At 44.3% G+C, this 23029-nt stretch overlaps 1 protein-coding gene across 1 annotated transcript; it reads right to left on the bottom strand.

Annotated features, from left to right (window-relative positions):
• Nucleotides 1-5: 5 nt before the first annotated feature.
• LOC128967837 (core histone macro-H2A.2) lies at nucleotides 6-22519 on the bottom strand. Its single transcript, XM_054382082.1, has 8 exons — nucleotides 22348-22519; nucleotides 12528-12634; nucleotides 10477-10674; nucleotides 8804-8914; nucleotides 5948-6047; nucleotides 4436-4525; nucleotides 2126-2300; nucleotides 6-171 (listed from the first exon to the last, which is right to left on the bottom strand). Exons 1-8 carry the CDS (start codon nucleotides 22517-22519, stop codon nucleotides 6-8), a joined length of 1119 nt encoding a protein of 372 aa, XP_054238057.1.
• Nucleotides 22520-23029: the final 510 nt, after the last annotated feature.

The raw sequence follows: 23029 nt of genomic DNA, 5'->3' as shown, positions 1-23029 counted from the left end.
TGTTGCTACTTGGCGTCTAGCTTGGCCATTTCTTGCACATAGATGCCAATGCTTTCACTGTCGAAGAGCAGAAAATAAATGTTCTTCAAGGAGGAAGAGCTGGTGCCATCAAAGTGGGTGGAAATAGCTCTTAGAGTCACCTGGGCTGCCGTCTGTTTTGGGAAGCAGTTTCTAGGTGGTAGAGGAAGAAAACAGAACAATCATCAGTCACCTGTGTCAGCATTCTGCCCATGTGCTGCTGAAAGGAACAAGGCACAACAGTTGCAGTTTTGCAACCTGCAAATCTCAGACACCAAGCTCAAGGTTTTGGTAGCAATAATCATCTTCTGCAATATGCTCCTTGGCACAGTGACTGTTTTCACACAATCACAGAATGGAAGGGACCTTGAAAGATCATGCAGTCCAACACCCCTGCCAGAGCAGGACCACCTAGAGGTCACACAGGAACACATCCAGGTGGATTTTGAATGTCTCCAGAGAAGCAAACTCTACAACTTCTCTGGGCAGCCTGTTCCAGTGTTTTGTCACCCGCACAGTGAAAAAGTCTTCTCTTATGTTCATGTGGAACCTCCTGTGCTCCAGCTTGCACCCATTGCCCCTTATCCTATCACTGGACATCAGTGAGTAGAGCCTGGCTCTGTCCTGACATTCACCCTTCACATCTTCATAAACATTAATGAGGTCAACCCTCAGTCTCCTCCAAGCTAAAGACCCCAGCTTCCTCAGCCTTTCCTCAGCATGAAGATGTTCCACTGCCTTAATCATTTTTGTAGCTCTGCACTGGACTCTCTCAAGCAGCTCCCTGAGGTCCTTCCTAAACTGAGTGGCCCGGAACTGGACACAGTACTCCAGATGTGGCCTCACCAGGGCAGAGTAGAAGGGGAGGAGAACCTCTCTCGACCTACTGACCACAGCCCTTCTAATCCATCCCAGAATGGCCTTGGCCTTCTTGGTCACAAGAGCACATTGCTGACTCATAATCAACCTCCCACCTACTAGGATCCCCAGGTCTTTTTCCCCTTCACTGCTCTCCAATAGGTCAGTCCCCAACCTATACTGATACATGTGGTTCCAGATTTGCTTTTGCTATGATTTTTCTTTTTCTCCCTCTCTGACAACACTGTGATGTGCATTTGTCTTTATTGCCCTAAGTTTAGTACTACTTGATTCTCCTCGCCTAATTTCATGTTCATGATTTCAGACTACTTATTGATATGAAAAACCATCCAAAAAAAAAGAGCTTGGGAACTAGTCAGCACCAACTTCTGGATCTATATGCACTGCAATCCAGATTATTACCAGCAAACAGATTTCCCTGCTTTCAGTCCCTGGTCAGCATCTGCAGCAACACAGCTTTCAGGCAGTAAGCTATCATAGAATCACAGAATGTTAGGGGTTGGAATGGACCTCAAAGGATCATCCAGTCCAACACCCTGCCTGAGCACGATCATCTGGAGCAGGTTACACAGAAATACACCCAGGTGGGTTTTGAATACCTCCAGAGAAGGAAACTCCACGACCCCCCTGGGCAGCCTGTTCCAATGTTCTGTCACCCTCACATTTACATGGGGTTGGACTCAATGATCTGCAGAGGTCCCTTCCAATCCCTAACATTCTGTGATTCTGTGATTTTGTGTGACCAGTCTGTTTAAATCCCATCTTGGGATGATTTAAGTGAATAACCCACATTCACCTAGCTGAGGTTGTGTCAACTGTTACTTGCCTTCACTATTACAGTGCTATAATCTTATTAGCATGAATGAGGTTTTAACAAGCTTTACCACAACACAATGAAGGCACATAAAAGCCGAGGTGGTGTAAGCCCATCCTAGGAGAATGAAAATTACTGCAAAGCAATAAAAAGCACAGCAAGCCCACTCTGCTCTCCTGTGGGTTAGCTAATTTTTCTCTAGAAGACCTTTCTGCCTGTTCCACATGAACACTGCACTTCAAGCGCCTTTAATCTGGAGAAGCATGGTGTCAAATGGAACCGACTGGAGGTAGGGTCAGCCCCTTTCATGCCATGGAGCAGAAGGTACCTCTCTTACTACATCAGCAACTCTCTGACAGCTAATTATACCAGTTGTTCCAAATAAATAAACCTCTCATGCAGAAAGAGCCTTACCTGCCACTGGGAAATGGGGGGAAAGCCACGGACTTCAACTTCTTGTCTTCTGCAGCTGTTAAGCAGTTCTTTATAGTCTCTTCAAGCTGCTCTTCGCACTTGTCTGAGCCCCACTGTGGGATGTGACAGTGGATGACAAACTTTGCCGCTAGGCCGCTAGACTGAGTAAGTGCAGCTAACACAAATGAAAACATTACGTTTAGTTTTGGACAGAAACCACCCTGCAACCACCTCTCAACCCAATGTACTTTCTTAATTACACCACCTCTCCAAAGAAACACATCAGCAAATAAAATATGCCCCATTTGGCTCACTTGTAATCATAATCTGACTCTCTCATCCTTACTTCTGTAATCATTATTTCTTCAGAGACTGAAAAAAAAACCAACCCAACAACCCTCAGCCTCATTTGGTTAACACACACAGCCATTCAGTAATATTTTACAGCTTTCTCATTCAATGTGGCCTCTGGATGGATTTTTATGCAAAGTATAAAACCCTCAAACTGAACACAGGGTTATTAATCCCCCAACAGACATTTCTGCAGTGCTATCACAACCTCATCTGAATGCTCTGCACAAATATCCTGCATCATCATTACAGCTCCAGAGTGTTAGAGAGTAATAGACCCACTTCACAGCTGGGTAATTGCAGACAATGACATGAAAAGCAAATATGGTTGTTGAAAGTCTCCATCAGCTATGTCCAATTAGGAAGCTCACATTAATTTTGCAGAAAGCCTCATATTTCTCCAGGACCTGCAGAGTCCACAGCATGGCATCAGTTGGCTTTTAGTGACTCCAGAAATCTGAATTTCAGGAATCTCAGGTGAAAGACCCTGAAATTAGCTGTGCAATTAATGCCCAAGGATGAAAAACTTCATTTATTCACTTGTTCACCTCCACAGAGGAATTCTGTCTAATGCTTCACTGTGCCACTTCATTTCAAACAGGAGATATGTCAGGCCTTTGACCATAGGGAGCAAATTCATAGATTCATAGAATGGTTTGGGTTGGAAAGGACCTTGAAGATTGTCTAGTTCCAAGCCCCTCATCATGGGCAGGGACACCTTCCACTAAACCAAGTTGCTTAAGGCCTCATCCAACTTGGCCTGGAACACCTCTAGGCAAGGGGCATTCACGACCTCCCTGGGCAACCTGTTCCAGTGTCTCACCACACTCACTGTCAAGTTTCTTCCTAATCTCCAGTCTAAATTGAATGAAAACAACACAGGTATCCTGTGAGCAGCACTTGAATTCAAGCCCATAAAGCTGGAGCTCAAGTGTTTGCAGCAGACTTCCAGTGACTACCAGCCTTTGCTTGTTCAAAATCAGTAAAAGGAGCAATTTCAAACACAGCAACACAACACAATGCTTGAGAGCAAACATTTTCCTGCATTTTCCTGTTAAATCACAGAATTGTCAGGATCGGAAGGGACCTCAAGATTCATCCAGTTCCAACCCTCCCTGCCATGGGCAGGGACACTTTCCATCAGATCAGGTTGCTCAGAGCCATGTCCAGCCTGGCCTTAAAAACCTCCAGGGATTAGGCTTCCACCACGTCCCTAGGCAAGATGTTCCAGTGTCTCACCACCCTTATGGTGAAGACCTTCTTGATATCTAATCTAAATCTCCCCTCCTCTAGCTTGGATCCACTTCCCCTACTCATATCACTACCTGACACCCTAAAAACTCCCTCTCCAGCTTTTTTGTAGGCCCCCTTCAGACACTGGAAGGCCACAATAAGGTCTCCTCAGGGCCTTCTCTTCTCCAAACTGAACAACCCCAACTCTCTCAGCCTGTCCTCATAGGAGAGGAGCTCCAGCCCCCTGATCATCCTTGTGGCCCTTGTCTTAAATTATTATCTTCTTTCCTGGGACTTGCTTAAGAGCCTAAGAGGAGTCTGTTTTCTACTTAGGCAGCGATGCTGATAGAGACAAGTAGTTTACTTTAATGTTAGGGCACAGATTTTTGAATCAATGCAAAAGTAAAGCAAAGTCTCTTGTACAAAAACGTGACACAGCACAAGTTTTCCTTAATTTTTTGATTCACACAGCCATAAATTGCCTAAGATAAATTAATCAGCCTGCTGTAACTTCTGGTGACACCTTGAAGCCCAAAGACAGAATTTGCAGTGCACTCAGGTATCTTAAGTCTTCTCCACATCAGCAACAGCTTTGCAGAAGAAACAGAAGCACTTAAATCATATAAGCAATGTCACATCTATGACCAAGAACAGATCAGAAATTCCAGAGAAAACAACATATGAAATGAGCTGTTCCCCAAAGAGAGCCCAGTCTCTTTTTTTTACCTTCAGCAACTTCCAAAGGTCCTTGAGATTTGCGAAGCTCTTTCACTGTTTCTAAAAACTCCTTCCCTCCAGCCTTTTCCAAAGCCTTGCCTGCAAGGACACAGAGCAAAAGGCCTTGGCTTTGAAGGATCATTGTGGAAAAACAACTCTACATTAGTTTAAAGAACACTGTACACCTATTAGCCTGTTTCCCTCTATCAGCAGCAGATTATGTTTACCACTCAGTACAGTTTTGTTGTAGGTTAGGGATTAACTATCCTACCATACAGATAAATTCCTCCAGAGGACAAGACAGTCCTAAGGGGAGGACCCAGGATATTGTCATTCATGATTCCCTTCCATATCCTGCATCTTGCATACAAGGAGCAGACCTTCCAGCCATCCACTCTCTCTCTGGCCTCTCTGCTGGAGGCACGTGGCTGCTGCTATTGTTTTCAGCCATGTGGGAGTGAGGCCTGGCTGGCAGGAATCTATTTCTGCTGCATAGCTGAGGCCTGCTCTGGGCTTACCTTGGAAGGGGGCAGCGAGGCCTAGCACAGGGCCCACCTCAGGCCTGGTGTGGGGGAGGTTTGGCTGGCTGGGGATATTTTTGCTGCATCATTGAGGCCAAGCTGAGGCCTAATCGAAGGCCTATCTTGGGGCTTAACTGAGGCCTATCAGAGGCCTAGTTTGGAGCTTAGCCAGAGGGCACTAAGCCAGTGTCAATTCCAAATGTAAATGCATCCCTTTACCTTAGTACCTTTTGTATTTGGTTTACTTTTGTAAATTGTATTTCTATGTAACTTACAATTCTGTGTGCTTTTATTTACTCCTTTGGGGTAAACTCATTCTGTCTTCAGACCAGAGCTGTTTCAGCTCAAACCACTACAAGTTTACTGATTAGTTTTGAACCCTCCCCTGTATGTTTTCACTAGAAATTAATGTAATTCTCTAGATGAATTCTGTCTTATTCTGCCCTATGGGTAAAATAGTGAAGGTAGGGTTTTCAGGAGTCGATTTTTGAAGGCTGAAAATCTAACTCAACATATAAAACCTGCTACTTTCAGAAGTAAACCCAGCTGGGATGCCAGCGAAGAACTTCCATACTTCTGCACCAGCAGTAACAATATTTCACATGAGCAGTAGAAGGCTGTGTAGATGAGCATGTAAAATCCTACAGTGAAAAGCACAATTCAGAGTGTTACTACCACAGATTTTTTTTTTTGTCAGAAGCAAATGTAAAGACAATCCACTGAAGACTATAATAATGACCATCTACATTTTTGCTGCTCATGTGCTTCAACAAATTATCTGCGTTTTGATTGTCATAAAGCATCATTAAAACAAGATAAATGAGTGATTAGCCTGTTATACCTAGCCTGAGCCAGCCTGATTTTCAGAAGTGCTGTTAAGTGACATTTTATGGCTTGGGGAAGGTTCAGATGAAACAGAATAGGATCTCAGCAGGCATCTAGTAGAGCAGCTCCCGTTCCAACTCTAGACCTGTTTATTCTGCATGTGGCAGAGCCTCACCTATTTCCTCCTTCAGGTCTATTTCAGCAGTTGTGGGGTGAACAATGCCTTCTACTTTCATGGAGCCAATATGGCTGATGTCACTCTGTGTCAGAGAAAGCTGCAAAACAAGAGAGTAGGAAAAAAAAAAAAGAGTAAGTAATTGCAATCCGAGTGTGAAATCATTTTCATACCAAAAAAACCTAAAATGAAAGAAGGCTGGATTCAGTCTTTCAGAGATCAGTGTTCAATATGTGTGATTCTGATACTAAGCTTGCTTTTAATCAATTTCTACACCACTCAGATTATGTAGTGATATGCCCACATCTTAGGAGCTTGCTCCACAGAAGGGCCATGAAGATGATCAGAGGGCTGGAGCATCTCTCTCAGGAAGACAGGATGAGAGAGCTGGGGCTCTTCAGTTTGAAGAAGGCTCTGGGGAGACCTTGTAGCAGCCTTCCACTGTTTGAAGGGAACCTACAGGAGAGCTGGAGAGGGACTTTGTACAAGAGCACGGAGTGACAGGAGGAGGTGTAATGGCTTCACACTGGAAGAAGCTCAATTTATATTAGACATGAGAAATTCTTCCCCATAAGGGCAGTGGGTGACTGGAACAGGTTGCCCACAGAAATTGTGGAGGGTCCAACCCTAGAAACATTCAAAGCCAGGTTGGATGAGGCCTTGAGCAACCTGGTGTAGTAGGAGGTGTCCCTGCCCATGGCAGGGGCCTTGGAACTAGATGATCTTTAAGATCCCTTCCAAACTGTTCTATGATTCTATGAAGTTACTGCTAGAAAATTCATGTTCTAGCATCATACTTTGAAGAGAAAAGGCTGACTTTGGAAATGCTTTTGTTTAAAGAGAAGAAAGCTAAGATTAAAAAAAACTTTTCTCCTGTAGAAACACTTGGCCCCTAGTAAACAAACTACTGTAAAGGGCTGAACACTATCCTGATCTGTAGAGGCTTCATCACCCAAGTAATTGTTACCCTCTCAGTTCCTGGCATAAGTAAAAAAAGGAATGTTTTACCCACCCATGCAATATAGGAACTGCCCAAAACCTGATGTCTTACCGTGCTTAAAAAAGGCTGCTCCCCAGATTTCACAGCCTCATCACTTTGAGCAACAAACAGAGAACAGAAACTCCAAAAGGCATTAAAAAGACTTTCAGAGTTGCTGAACATGTGCTCAGCAAGCCTTGGTTTCATCCAAGATAGGCTATAGGATTGAGTCCTAACCAGAACAATAAGCACTGCCCATTTCAGAGAAGAAAGTGAGAAGCTGCACTTCTGGGAACCTAAGAGAAGCCTGTACTCTAATAAAGGAGATTGAAGTTCCACTTACCCAGCCAGATTACAGCTTTTAGCAGAGCCTTTTAGATCCATTATGTGTCTGGCACATTCTAGATCACTGCTTTAGCAAGAGACCTCTCAGGCAGACTGGACTCCTCAGTGCCGCCTCATATAAAAGGGCACACCATCAGTACAGAGGGCTTCCAGAAGCAATTTCAGGAAGAATATTTTTTCTAGATGACCTCAATACTTGAAATTATAATAAAATCTTGACTGCATTTCCATAGTTAAATCCATAAGAAAAACCCTACCTTCATTCAAAGGGTCTGAAAATTAAGGCAGAGGGAAAAAAAAAAAAAATCTTTCCCTCTTGGTAAGTACAAGGAAACAGAAAGTATGGGACCAGCAGCTGGATGGCCACTGAGGACATGCAGTTATTTTCCAGGGACAGCTCTGTAATTGTGGCCAGGCAAAGTATCACAGCCTGTGCTGAGATGGAGAAGCAGGTAAGCCCTGCAGCTCTGGTGAGGGTCTTCAGTTTGAACATTGAGTGAGAGGTGCCACACAGATGACTTTCAGATGGAGCACCCAAGCTTCTGACACAAACTAACATCTAGAAGTTGCTGGGTGATCCTGGGACCTGGCCCAGAAAGACCCTTTTATAAATAATAAATAACCTAGAAGATTAAAACTGGTTTGGCAGTGTGCCAGGCATAACACAGCCAAGTTCAAACTGAACAAACACACCTTGGGCCAAGAAACTAATCAGAGCAGCTCAAGAGGGTTTTGCCTGAAAGTTGGGACTGCCAAGGGAGAACATAGAGAAGATTTTGTACTGGTGTTAGACCAAAAGCATCACAGATTCACAGGTTGGAAAGGACCTTCAAAGGTCATCTTGTCCAACCTCCCTGCAATCAGCAAGGACAACTCCAACTGGATCAGGCTGCCCAAGGCCATATTGAGTTTGATACTGAGTCTCCAGGGACAGTGCCTCAACCACCTCTCTCCACTCTCATTGTAAAGAAATTCCTCCAAATGTCCAACCTAAATCTACCCTGCTCCCATTTCAAATCATTGCCCCTCATTGTATCACCACAGACCCTTCTAAACGCCCTCCCCAGCCTTCCTGTAGGTCCCCTTTAGATGCTGAAATGCCTCAATAAGGTCTTCCTGTAGCCTTCTGTTCTCCAGTCTGAACAACCTCAGCCTATCTTCATACAAGAGGTGTTCCAGCCTTCTGATCATGTTTGTGGCCCTCTTCTGTACCTGCTCCATGTCTCTTTTGTGTTGGGGGCCCCAGAGCTGGACACAGTACTCCAGGTGAGGTCTCACCAGAGCAGAGCAGAGTGGCAGAATCACCTCTCTTGACCTGCTGGCCTGGCTTCTTTTGATGCAGCCCAGGATGCCATTGGCCTGCTGGCCTGCAAGTGCCCATTTCTAGCTCATGTCCAGCTTGTTGTCCACCGGTACCCCCAAGTCCTTTTCTTCAGGGTTGCTCTCAATTTCGTCATTCCCCCAGCCTGTATTGATTCTGTTTCTGCTAGGCTCCTTTGCTGTGATCCCGATCTGTTATAACTGTGTATTACCTTTTGTCCTGGCACAAGGCTTTTGGAGGACAGGATAGTGAAACCATCCCCAGGTCCATCTTCAGATGTCGAATTTGAAGCTCCTTCTTTTTCATTCTCTTTCTGTTTGTTCTGTTTGAAGGGAGAAAAAAAAAAGCAAAAACTCTCAAAGGAAAAAATAATCAACGTTTACCACTATTCAATAATCACAGAATCATTATGGTTGGAAAAAGACCTTGGAGATGATCAAGTCCAACCATAGATTTAATCAGTTACCACAAATCTCATCTTCTCAGATCAATATATTACTCACAGGCCCAAAGATTATGTAACAACAAAGGTCTTCACTGTTTATGTAATGCTAGAACACCAGAGGTTCATCTGAGGCACTACATATGTTTGTGGTCACATTAGGAGTCGGGGCACCCACATCCATCTGTAGTTTTACTAACAACTAGGGTTGTATTTATGGGTGGGTGTGTACTAGTTTATTTTTGCTGCTACCAAAGCAGAGCTCACACGAAATCCAACTTAGTAACTTAGTAACCCAGGCAAATGGTCCAACCTGAAGGAAAAAAAACATCTTTGCAATCTGAATCCATATTGACAGGAGCAAGCCATCACACCTCCATGTGAGCAGTCACAATGACAAAGTGAAACAGCTCAGAGCTGAAGCCTGAATGCCAAATCCCCTCTGTGGGACACGCTCCCTCACACAGCCTAGCTCCAGCAGCAGGAAACCTGTTCCTACTAGGGCTACAGAAGCACATCTTCATATCTCTAAATATTTGACTTAAGGTACTGCCAAGAAGTTAACTCCTCCTAGCAAGTCCCAAACTCTGCATGTGCACAATTCAAAGTAAGGTGGTAGCTGAGATCCATACACAGAGGCATCCTATTAAGGAGCCTATTAAGCAACTTTGTTTTGTGTTTAGAAGTTAATTCTGCACATTCTCAGCTATGGAAATGCATTAAAGCTTAGAGGCCTCCAGAAAGATGTGCTTAGCACAAGCTTAAAAAGCTTAGGTTAAAGCTTAGTATCTTTTAATCCTACCCAAAGAAAAATGTTGCAGTGTTTTAAGACACTCACTCCAGAATGACAAACTACAAGCACTGATTTGGGTTACTGCTTGACCAAATTAAACCCTTTTGGATGGTGATAGAGAAGGGAAGGTGCAGTGATCAAGTTCAGATTCATTTACTCTTCCTGCCACTCTTAAATGCCATTAACAGCAGTACACATAGGAACACATAAACCAAAGAGCTTGTCAAAATGATATTTATGTTCCATGTCAGGATGGGTTCTCATGACAGTAAGTGCACAAGGCTGAAGGTGTGACATCTGTCAACCAGAAAATGGTTTCAAACACCTCTTCCTTTGTTTTAAAAGCTAAAGTTAGTGTGGAAATAAAGAGATTCTACACACTTAGCAAGAAAAGTATGGCAAAGGGGGACATAGAAATCTGAAAAGTTTCCCTCAAACCTTTAAAGTCTTTTGTTATGGAAACTGATTTTAAAATACTGGGTTTGCTTTTATTTCTAAGGTTTAGAGAAAAAATAAAATTTTGGAGTGTCTATATCAGCTCCTACCTCCCATTTCCCCATTACAAACAATGCAGAACTAATTTATTCCTCCTAATAATCTGAGTTGGTTTTGATACTCCTGTGGAATCCCACATGTGCCTCATGCTTACCTTTTTGGGTGTCCGGGCCTTGGTGGACTTTGCCTTCTTCCCACTCTTTTTGTTGACCACGGATTTCCTTCCCTTCTTTTCAGGAGCAGGGGAAAGGATAGTCTCAGATTTGCCTTTGGCACCTCGTTTCTTGGCTAGAAGCTCTGGCTGGATTCTGGGCAGGACACCTCCACTTGCAATAGTCACACCTTTTAGCAACTGCATGGAGAAGCAGTAGTGTAAAGGAGCAGCACGTTATAGGTTCTCTTAGTCTGCACTCAAGCTACTTTTGCTGACTGACACTACATATACCCAAGTGGAGTTTACACCTCCTAAAGCACTGCACCTTGTCCCTTTATCATGGAAGAAAATAAAATAGATACAAACCACCAAAAAACTAACAGGGAGACAATCCACAATAACAAGAAATCTGGCAGGTGACAGTGAGGTCAGCCAGCACAAACTGGAGAACTCCAGCACTGGTCAATCTTCTCTCTTCCCTTGCTGGTCTTTCTGCATACTTTCCCTTGGTGACTCACAAGCAGTGAATGAGGGTAAGAGGAGGTAAGTGCCTGCAGACTACTTACAAAAATGACTGCACTTCAGCCCTGCTCAAAGGACTGGTTGCACATCCCTTTGACAGGGAAACTGTGAAAGCAAGTATAAGCCCCAAGAACCTGCTTTGCAGAGATAACAACAGGAATGGGCTGTGATGCACGGGGGGCAAAGCCTGGCTACTTCCTAACAATCAACAGTAGAGCTAGTCACAGAATCACAGATTTATGGAATTGTTTGGGTTGGAAGAGACCTTCAAGATCATCTAGTTCCAACTCCCTGCCATGGGTAGGGACACCTTCCACTAGCCCAGTTGCTCAAGGCCTCATCCAACCTGACCTTGAACAGCTCCAGCAAGGAGGCATCCACAACCTCCTGGGCAACCTGTGCCAGTGTCTCTCCACCTTCAGTATAAAGAACTTCTTCCTAATCTCCAGTCTAAATCTCCCCTCTTACAACTCAAAGCCATTGCCCCTTGTCCTGTCACTACAAGCCCTTGTAAAGAGTCCCCTCCCCAGCTCTCTTGTAGCCCCTTTCAGGTACTGGAAGGCTGCTATAAGCTCTCCCTGGAGCTTTCTCTTACTCCAGAAGAACAACCCCAACTCTTCCAGCTTGTCCCCATAGGTGAGATGCTCCAACCCTCTGATCATCTTTGTGTCTTCCTCTGGACCCTCTTCATCTTTTCCATGTCCTTGTGCTGGAGACCCCAATTCACAGGCCAGTGATCACCTTCATGAAAGCAGGGGAAGGGCTGGTAGTGTCAGCAAGCTTTTCCCTCTCTCCTGGCCTCTGTTTTGACTGTTCAGCCCCCTTGACTAGAAACAGAGCTAAATGACTTCATGGGCACCACATTTTCATTATTTAAAGCAGTCAAATGAAATGCAGGAATCTTTCAAAGTGTGAATGATGTCATGCATCTTCACATGGGACCAACTAAGAAGAGATCCTCTGATGCTGACTGAACCTTTCCAGCACCTCTGAATGCTGCAATTCATGGCCCGTGCTGTGATCTCTCTTCTCACTCAACAAGTTTAGCAGAAGTGATCCCACCAGTGATCCTCAGAGTCAGAGCACTGCAAACCACAGTCTGAGTGCTAATGGGACTTGAGCAGGCAGAGGGGGAAGCAGTCTTGGAGGCAGCAATAGCAGAGTGAGCCAGATCCCTACCCAAGATGGGCCTCCCAGACAGTGTAATAGAAAACACATTTCTACAGCTTCTGGGAAAAGGCATTCCATATAGCACATTTAAGGATTGGATGTCCCTGAAGAAAATATTAAGCATCAAATTCACCTACTTCAACAGGGCTCACAGGCTACAAAAGAAGCAAAATTTCTATCTAGAAGATTTAAGATATCTCAGAACTTTGGGGTTTTTTCTGTTTATATTCAAGTGGGCACAACCTTGTCTTCTTCAGGTCCTATAATTGTGTGTTCATCCACATGCCAGGCTAAATTGTTCCTAACCTTCTGTGGTAGAAGCTTCACTGATGCCACAGCACTACAATGGAAACAGGTACCTGATTCAGTTCCTCATCGTTTGCAACTGCCAGGAGGATGTGTCTGGGGGCAATTCTTCCTTTCTTGTTGTCTCGAGCTGCATTTCCTGCTAATTCTAGAATTTCAGCTGCAAATACATTGAGAGAAAAATGAGTAGCAAAAATGCAGCTTTCGTACACCCTGTATATACCTTTTACATTCCTTCTTTGTAGCCATTTACCTTCTCAGAGGGAAGTTTCCCAATTTAAATGGTCTTTGCTACAGAAAGGCAGGAACCAAACCATACTTAACTCTTTGTAAATATATGTGCCATTATTTGTGCTTCCTAATGCCCTAAAGGATAAGTAGCAGAAAATATGCAAAGCTTGGTTCAGGTAACTTCTTTTACAAGTCCAATATCAGAATTCTTTCCAAGAAAGCCAAGAAACACCCTATGAAAATGCTCATCAGCAGTTCCAAATTAGGCAGTTAACCCTGTGACAATAAAACAAGCAAAGCATGCACTGGAACCCCAAACCTAGCACAGACAATTCTGACAAAACAGCAAGGATTCTCAGGACCAGGTAAGACAAAGACTGAGGTGCATTTAAAGAGATACTTTGAAAGCCAACAAACTAGCCAGGCAATGCTGCAATTTGGCATTAAAGGGCACTGAGAAATCTGTGAGAAGCTTCATTTCAGAACAAGAGATGAAAGGTTTGACTTAGAGGCAAGCAGAGACAACGTAAGAGCTTCAATGCATGAACTATTGGTAGAAAGTGCCTCCTACATCACCAGGAACAGGAGGTCACTTCAAAAGTAGTTGCTCTAAATTTGCAGTGACTAAAGCCACTGAGCTTTTTCTGCTTGTTAGAGAGGAAACACAGACACATCTTTATGAATTTATTTAACTGCAACAATCAGTATAATTCATTAACTCACACCTCTATTCGGAAGTTATTTCTCATGTAAGAACTCTACTAAAGCACTGAGAAAGAAAAGAGAAGGAAATGTTTTGCTCCAGATAACCATAAAGATCATATTTACATCTTGCTACTTTGAAACTTTCCAGTGTCCCTGTCCTCTGTTTTTTGGTTTTGTATTTACCTCTGTAAGAAAGTTACAGCCCATCAGTGTCCTATTAATCATCATCCTCAAATCATCGTAGTATGGGTAGGGTTGGAAAGAACCTTTAAAGGTCGCTTAGTCCAACCCCACTGCAGTCAGCAGAGACATCTACAACCACAGCAGGTTGCTCAGAGCCCCAGCCTACCTCACCTGGAATGGTTCCAAGGATGGGGTATATGCCACCTCACTGGTCAAGCTAGGACAGGATCTCACCACCCTCAGTGTTAAAAATTCCTTCCTTCTCTCCAGTCTAAATCTTCCTCTTGTAGTTTCAAGCCATCATTCCTTGTTCTGTCACAACAGGCCCTGCTAAAAATCTGTCCCAAACCTTCTTATAGGTCCCTTTAAGTCCTGAAAGGCCACCAGAAGGCTGAACAGCCCCAGCTCTCTCAGCCTGGCCTCACAGCAGAGGTGCTGCAGCCCTTGGAGATTAATGATGTCTTACTCCCTTTTATTCAAGTAAACAAAGAACTGTAACCATTATAAAAAGATCAACCTACATGGGAAAAAAAAAAAAAAGAAGAGTGGAAATCTCCATAAATGCTCTCTGGCTAAAATCCAAAGGATTTCAACAAGAGGTTTAAGCTCATGGGAAAAATACAAGCTTTCAATTTCACTCAGTTAAAATAACAAAAGTCCATACTTGTCATCCACTTTTCACTACTATGCAGCACACATACTTAACTGAACGTTGGGAGATGGAAAAGCCATTGTTTAGAGTTTTGTGCTCATTCACTGTGAATTGTTTAAGAAACAGCCAGTGCTGTTCACAACTATTCATGCACCACTTCCAAGGAAGGCTATCCAAGTTGTGAAGACAAGCACTTGGATGTTAGGAAACAACAGAACCCTGGTTGTGATCACTAGACCACTGCCACAAGGGAAAAGCAGTGTGTGACAGACAATCAGAAATGATACCACACCACACTGGGCCTACACTAAAAGTTGGGCCAGCAACCTCAGCTCTGGCATTTCCTAACTTAAAAGCCTTGGACGTGGACTTTAAATAAGGAGACTGAAAAGAGATCCTGCATAATTCAGCTGTATTTGCCCCCGTGAGGGCTGCAGAGCTGGATGTTTCAGACCCAACTGCCAGACCTCTGCCAGTGGAGACAATGCAGCAGCAGAGAGCAGGAACAGATCACCATCCATTGTGCAGACCAGCAGAGAGCAAGAAGAGAGACCCAGATTTCTCCAGTGGGTGCTGATAGCAGAGGAAAGTTGCATCAGGAGGAAAACAAAACCAACACATACTTACCTGCATGGTAACTGAAGTTCTTTCAGATGTGCCAACAACAGGCACATCCTGCTACCTGTGTGCTCACCCCACTCCCCCAGGCTCTGGGTCCTTTGGCCAGCAGCATCCTGATGGTGCACTCAAATGTCCTCTGCCTAATGTCAAGAGCAAAAAACGCAGAACACTCAAACGCCAGCCACTTTTCTTCTACCACAGGACACCAGGAAGAAGGGAATCCAAGGTAGAGAGACTATGTTTATGCATATCAATAACTTATCAAAGGATGCCAGTTATTTGCATAGGTAAATAATTGCCTTACCTCTCTCTCTAGCTGTATTCTAGCTGCATATTTTTCTAATGCTGGAGGCAGCGACTCTTAGTCTTACGAGACAAAATGGCACTTGCAAAATGCAACATCGAACCTGAAGGCTTCAGTTTTTACATCCTCTGCTGGTAAGAACAGATCCCTAAAGAAACTACTTTATGTAGAAACATCTTGGCAGCTCAGGTCACCTAAACCTGAAGGAGACTAGTCTGAGAATACAGGCCCCATAATAAAGCCCTACACTGTAACAAGCACTCTTGAAATCAGGCACCCTGAGATTCTCAGGCATGAATTGGGTTTTCTTTACATCCTCTCAGCACTAAGTATTAAAGTGAAATCTGAAACACTCTTGCTTCCCCTCAAGATTCAAAACTCACTCAAGATGCCTCCACACTGGAAGCATAACCTCGGAGATCTTCAGCACAGATGGCTACGAGCAAACAAGCTCATTTGTGCACTCCACAGGTCACCTTGGCCTCAGATAGGCATCAAATGCTGGTCAACAGGGTAATGCCCAGAATCACCCACTTGATGCTACACAACATCCAGTACTTTTAAAGAAGTCTTTTCTCCTCTTTGATAAGCACTTGGGACCAGGGAAGAACATATCTGACTTCCAACCAGTACAAGCAGCAGCCAAGCTATGACCTGAATGGGATTACACCTTCTCATCCTGTGACATACAGGAAAAAAGAGGTTTCTTTAGCTGATGGATCAACAGACTTGGAGTGTCTGGGAACTACAAGCATCCCAGCCAGGCCAAAGCTATTTGTCCAGCTGAGCTCAGCCTGCTTTTGTGATGTGCTCAGCTGGACTGATAAAGATATATGAGAACTACTGATAGCAGAGCTGGAGAGATTCCAAGCAGGTTATCTCATTTTCCACTTCTCCTTCAGGATAAGCTTTGACAGTTGCTGTTACCCTACCATGTACAAGTCTACCAATACTGCCTTTGCTCTGAAAAGATGTATCAGATGATGGAGTCCTTGGTCCTCCATTTGCAAGTAGAAAAATATCTGCTCACTTTGTCTCTTGACAGCAGATGAATACAACAGATAGAAGAGTATGCCAGCTGCTGATCTTTGGAGGAGGAGGTATTTGATGGTGTTGTGTTCTGCCCTAGTTTAGAGAAGGTGTCTTTCCCTTGACATCTTCTATGAGCTCCTCTGACCAGCACACCATTCACATGTCTTCTGCTTCCTAATCAAAAGGCATCTGTACTCTTTGCCTATATTGTGAGAAGGTGCATTATAGGACACATGCAGCTGATGGTTTACATGATGGTGACTGCAGTCACTCAGAGCACTCTGGCAGGTGTCTGTTGCAAAGTTCATAAATCCAATGGGACTGAGGCCAGCTTCTCATGGAGCTTTAACTTTGAAGCCAGTGGAGCCCTACACTGTTCCAGCAAACACAACCTTCTGGATAGGAATTAAGCTGCAGTTTTGCAACATGATTTTCAAGCCTAAGACAAAAAACAGCACAGAGAGATTACAAAAAAAAAAAAAGTGCCTTAAAACACTGAGGAGCTCTTCTTCACATTAGCTAAACAGTTGAGGTAAAAATATCTCTTCTTGAGACAACCTGTGGTGATTGCTGGTGTTTTAACAAGGGTGCTGATAAGCCAAAGCACAGGCTTGGCACTGAGAATGGCTGAAGTTTGCAGCCACAATGAATCCTGCAGACAAAGTGAAAACATGAGGATCTAGTAGCTTGTGACACAGAACACATACAAAAGCCAAAAGGCACTCTGAACCACGTGGCAACCAGGAATAAGGGTGCTCAAGATGCATATGCACCACACAGATGATGCTGGTCAAGAGGCTGAATGCTTCAGGGCCTCACAAGTACAGGCCATCAGCTGGCTGATTGCTCACAGGAGACTTGCTGGTCCATGCTACGCCCTCACTGAATGCAGTCAGACAGCTCTGGTCCTGTTCAACCCCCTGGCCTCATCCACTCTGCCTCTACCCCAGCCATGACTTGCTTTCCTAGCTCCATAGCCATTCTTCTTTCCTCAGACTTCTGTCTCAGTTGCCTTTCCTGGATAGTTCTGTTTCTCCCATCTACTCTTCTCCATTGCAGCAACACTGAGGCTCAACCTTCCTTACTAGGTTCACCAAAAGCTGCCATCTCCCTCCAATTGTTGGCCTATGCCTTATTTTTCCAGTTTCCTGGCAATATTTTTGGACACCCCTGCCATTCACTTCCCCACTGGTCCTCCATTCAGATCTCACCCCTAGACAGGTCTCTGTCTCTGCCTCTAACACCATCTCTCCATAACCATCCCCAAAATGTTAACAGTTTGTTCTCAGTCTCCTTTCTCTGTCCAACATGGAACTTGTTCCCAGCCTCCCAGTCTGCTTGCCCAGTTAATTCCAGCCTGCCCTTTCCACCTCACTGCCGGTAAATAGGATTAACCTTTCTTTCAACTCCTATTCATGGACTCCCTGCCTCAGCTCCAGTCCTGGACCTCTTGCCACTTGCCTCTGTGCATCTTGCATCGGTCCTGCTTTCACACAAGAGCTTTCTCCCCATTCCTGCCCAGTACTGCTGCAACCACAGAAAGCCCCCTCCATGCTCTCACTGCTGTGACCAGGAGCAGCTGGGAACAGCAGTGAGGGGGAATGTCCTGAACACCTGTAGCCATGGGCTGAGTAATGCTAAGCCACTGCATGGAGTGGCTCAAGAGCAGTCCTGTCACTTGTCATAGCTGAGAGTTGGAGGCATGCTCCATCACAGGCTGGGCAGCGCTGGGAGCTGAGAGCAGCTGGAGCATCCTCAGTGAGAGCAAGTCTTTGAAGATTTTAGCTGTTCAACTCTAAGAAGTCTCTGCTGATCATGAACAATTTGTGTTTTTTTTCCAAAGTTACAGCTTGGCCAAAGAGAGCAAATTTCTCTGAGATGGTAGAGAGCACCTTCCCCTTCTGGAGAGCATCAAGTCTCTGCTCTGATGCAGAGAAGCACCTGGCTCTTTAGAGGAGAAGTTCTCATGAATGTTTCAACTGAACAAGAAGTACCTCACGGTTCAACCTGCTTCTGTGAAATAGTTAAAGAACCAGAATCCCTCACTCCCACCCTCCCAGACTGAGTGTTACAGTTTGAAGGGGGAACTTTAGCCTAGTTCCTGACAGCAAAGACTGAAAGTAAAATAAATGACCATTGGATGTAAAAGGAAAATAATGATAAGGGCTACAGAATTCATTGGATCGCTAATGGCAATATAGAACAGAGGCACAAACAGTTCTTTCTCTTTTCTTCTTTTGTTGCTTCTGCTTGGAACTTTCTGCTCTCTCTCTTCTGTGGCCTTGCCAAGGGCCTTTCTGTTTTGACTACTGTGGAGGGAGGGAGTGGGGGAGGAGGTGAATGGGTCCCCTGCATCCATCCAGGAGGATCTGAGGAGTTTCTGTGTTGTTTATAAATTGTAAATATATATATAGAGAGAGAGAGAGTACATTTTGTACATATTCATTGCATTTCATTATTTCTAGATTGTAGTTTGCTTATAAACACAGCTTCATGTGCTTCCAAAACCTTCTGAGCTAGTCTGGCAATTTTCATTTTGGGAAGTAATACTCAAAATTAGTTGGGGGGTAATTTCAACCCACCACACTGAGCCTGATGCAGTTCCCTGTATGCAGGCTTTCAGCCTGAGTAGCCACCATTCACAGTTGCAAGTCCACGACAGAAAACTGGAAATATCACCTAATGTTAAGAAACTTTACCAGTTGATAATAGCCTTGGAAAATCACAAGTTTGTTTCCATAAGCTTCCCAAACCCAGAGACTATATTCACATGTACACATTAGGTTCAGCAGTTTTCACCTGAACTGTCCACTTTTTAAACTCTTCAAACAAAACTCTGGATAGAGCACAGAAACTTGGGTTGGAAGGACCACAACCCACAAGCAAGAGCTGTTTGCTCAGAAACATTACTCCATTTTATTACAATGTATAGAGGGTTGGGATGAGAGTGGGGCGAATCTCTCTCTGCGGAACCATGCAGCTTAAAATAACATTCCCTTACAATTTATGTGGGCTCCCAGCCTACACATCTAGCAATTTTCTTGCCTGGTTGACTACAGTGTCTTTTATTTTTTTTTTCCCCTACAGCAAAGTGTAGGCCCACACATACCCTGCCCTTTACCAGACTAACGATTGAAATTAAATTGCACTTACTAGCCAGAAGCAGAGCCAAGACATACACTGTTCTAGGTCAGGGCATAGGCAAACAGTGCTGCACTGTAGGTTCTGAAAAGATGACCATAACTCAGGCTGCACTACCAAAGTGCTGCAAATACCAGATGTGCTGTTGACAGTTTATTACTACACCTTGGAATAATTGCCACGGCTCAGAACAAGCATCTCCAAATGTTTATCCTAGAAACCCCTTTGAATGCTGTGGATTGCTGTGGAGTGGGAAAAGGAAAAGGTATTAGAGGTATTTCTCCCCAGCCTGAAGGTCAGCAGAGTCCTTAAGCAGCACATTATTCAGTTATAATAATTCTATGTAACCTATATATAACTATAACAACATTAACTTGTGCTACTGCCAAGCCTCATGTAACATGGTTTTCACCTTGCAATATTCAGATATCCAGAGGCCTGTAGGTGTCTTGTAAGTGATCTGCAATCGATGATAAAGTAAAGCAAACACTTCTTCCTATTTCTATTTATCATGTTCCTGAAGAGGCCCTGAGCCTCCATTAGAAAACACACATAGGCACACCAACTAAACAAGGCTGAAAATCTGTGGTAGCAGGGGAGCTACAAAAACTACAAATCCTCTGTCCTCACTTTTCCCCCCCAGCTCTGTGCTGCCTTCTGAAGCATCCCTACTGAGCAGCACTCCATGTTGCAGACAGCTAAATAAGCTCTGCAGGCCATAGAGTTTCCTGGTACAGCACAACTGCACCAGCCTCCACTGTCAGAGTAGTTGTAAATGTTCATTTTTAATGTCTGAAACTGGACTGTGCAAATATGATTACGTGCATGTTCTTCATGAAGTGAAAGATCTTCTCCAAAATCACTTAAGAGAACTGATCTTTATGATTAAATGATCTTAATAATAACATGTTTGCTCTTACACAGTGAAAAATAGCTAAATAAAATAATCAAACAAACAGACAAGATGCTCATCAGCCTGGATTTTGATTCTGCTTTTCAGTGGTGATTTGTTTTGTTTGGAAACCAGCTCCTTTTCTGTACTTATCTCTTGAAGGAGCTGGGAGTGAAGATGAAAGCAAGCTTAAGTATTTTCTTTGTATTTCTTCCACATCAGCTATTACCTTTTCATTCCAACTCCAGAAGTAGCCTCAGAAAAAATAAAACCAAACCAAAACAACAAAACACCCCTATTCTTATCCTGTAATTAAGCAGCACAAACGTGGAAGTTTCCATAATATGCATGATCAGAAATGTCTCAATAGTGAAATGATCATTATTGCAGATTTTCTCTAACACCTTTGAAAGGAAAGAGTACTTTTAATGGCTGGTAGCCAGAACAAGCTTTCATGTGTGAAAAAGACAGCACAGTATGTGTAAAGACTGCTGTACTGTTACATGGACAACCAGGATCCAAGGCAAACTTCTTCCATGCCACTCTGACAACAAACTATGCTCCTGAAACACAACCCACTCAGCTCATTTCACACAGGCTTGTGCCTCCTCACAGATTCTCTAATGCACCTCAGTCTTGATCTGTAACACCTAAGTAACCTGAAGCCAGAATCCTCTCTGTACCAGGTGTGAGAACAGTTTGCCAAGCTGCTATTACCCACATTAAATCAGAAAACAAAAAGATATGATGGTAGGACAGTCTGAAATATTGTAATATTTCAGTATATAATCAGTATGTTGCATCGCCATGCCCCTTCCTGCCCCTTCCTCTGAGGTCAGTTTCAGAAAGGAAGGGAAAAGAAAACTCAGGATACGTAGGAAGATTTAAACCCTGAAACATTTTTTTAAAGACACTTAGGCAAGCCAAAAGGACTTTTAAAATACAAATGAACAACCTCCATATTCCATAACACTATTCTGCAAGAAAAACACCCAGCAAAACTGCTTCTTCACTTAAAAAGCACAACAGATGTACAAAGTGGGTTTGCTTTTTTTTTTTTTTTTTTAAATCTCCCGTTATTCACATCCACATGTGCTCCAAAAGCCTAATTCATATCAACTTGCTCTTGGACAAAAACTGCCTAGATGTAACTCCTCACTGTGTGAAGCAAGTGACCAAGCACGGTGCCTCCAAAGGAGATAATCTCCATAGAACGGTAGGGGTTGGAAGGGACCTCTGGAGATCAAGTCCAACCACCCTGCCAAAGCAGGATCACCTGGGGCAGGTCACACAGAAACACATCCAAGCAGATTTTGAAAGTATCTAGAGAAGGAGACTCCACAGCTTCTCTGGGCAGCCTGTTACAGGGCTCCATCATCCTCACAGTAAACAAGTTTTTCCTCATGTTGAGGTGGAACTTCTGTGTTCTAGTTTGTGTCCATTGCCTTGTCCTATCACAGGGCACCAGTGATAAGAGACTGGCCCCTTCTTCATACCCACTCCTGAGACGTTTGTAAACATTGTAAGATCCCCTCTCAGGCTGCCCTTCTACAGACTAAACTGCCCCAGGCATCTTAGCCTTTTCTCATCAGACAGATGTTCCAGTCCCTTCATCATCTTTGTAGCCTCTAGTATTTCCCTGTCTTTCTTGAACTGGGGAGCCCAGAACTGGACGCAATGCTCCAGATGTTGTCTCACTAGGACAGAGTATAGGGGGAGGAGAACCTCCCTTGACCTGCTGGACAAACTCTTTTTAATGCACCCCAGGATCCCTTCTTGACCCAAAGGATACAATGCTGTCCCACAGATAACTTATTGCCAGCCAGGACTCCAAGGTCCTTCTCCATGGAGCCGCTTTCCAGCACGTCAGCCCCTAACCTGCCCTGGTGCAGGGAATTATTCCTCCCCAGATACAGAACTTGTAGAACCTCATTAGGTTCCCCTTTAACAGCCTTAGCAAATTCCAAGCAAATTTCATCACATCCTGCGCTCGCAGAGCCCAACTTTCACAAGTGCTGAACACGTTCATACCCCATCCCACAGCAACGCCTGGCTTCTGAGTGTGATCAGTGCAGCAGCAGCAGGAGCAGCAGCAGCAGCTTCTTGGTTTACCTGCTAGGTACTCTATGACGGCTGCCATGTAAACCGGAGCGCCGACCCCTATCCGGTACTTGTAGGTCCCTTTCTTTAGGTAGCGCATCATTCTCCCCACGGGGAAGATGACACCTGCCCTGCTGGAGCGTGACAGCTTGGACATCTTCTTCTTCCCACTTCGGCCCGACATCTTCGAGCTTTGTGCTTTTCAAGTTCCCTGGTGATTTCTCGACCCCTTTGCTCCAATCTAAAAGCTGCCAAGAGAAAACAAACAGCATTGGTGTTCGGTATCGGTGGATGAGAAGCTCAACATGAGCCACCACCAAGTGTGCACTTGCAGCCCAGAAAGCAAATCACAGCCTGGACTGCATCAAGACGAGCGTAGCCAGCAGCTCGAGGGAGGTGATTCTCCCCCGGTACTCTGCCCTGGTGAGACCCCACCTGGAGTACTGTGTCCAGTTCTGGAGCCCCTAGTACAAGAAGGATCTGGACATGATGAAATGCGCCCAGAGAAGGGCCACGAGGAGGAGCAAAGGGCTGGAGCTCCTCTTCTATGAAGACAGAGAGTTGGGGCTTGTGGTTGGTTGAAAGTCCCTTCCCACATTACCACCACCAGACTTCTCAGTCTGGAGAAGAGAAGGCTCCAAGGAGACCTTATTGTGGCCTGCCAGTATCTTAAAGGGACATCCAAGAAAGCTGG

The sequence above is a fragment of the Indicator indicator genome, chromosome 7 (genome assembly GCF_027791375.1).
Source record: "Indicator indicator isolate 239-I01 chromosome 7, UM_Iind_1.1, whole genome shotgun sequence".
In the NCBI taxonomy this organism is placed as follows: domain Eukaryota; kingdom Metazoa; phylum Chordata; class Aves; order Piciformes; family Indicatoridae; genus Indicator; species Indicator indicator.
The sequence above is the reverse complement of the archived record's forward strand: the minus strand, read 5'-3'. Positions and strand labels throughout refer to the sequence as shown.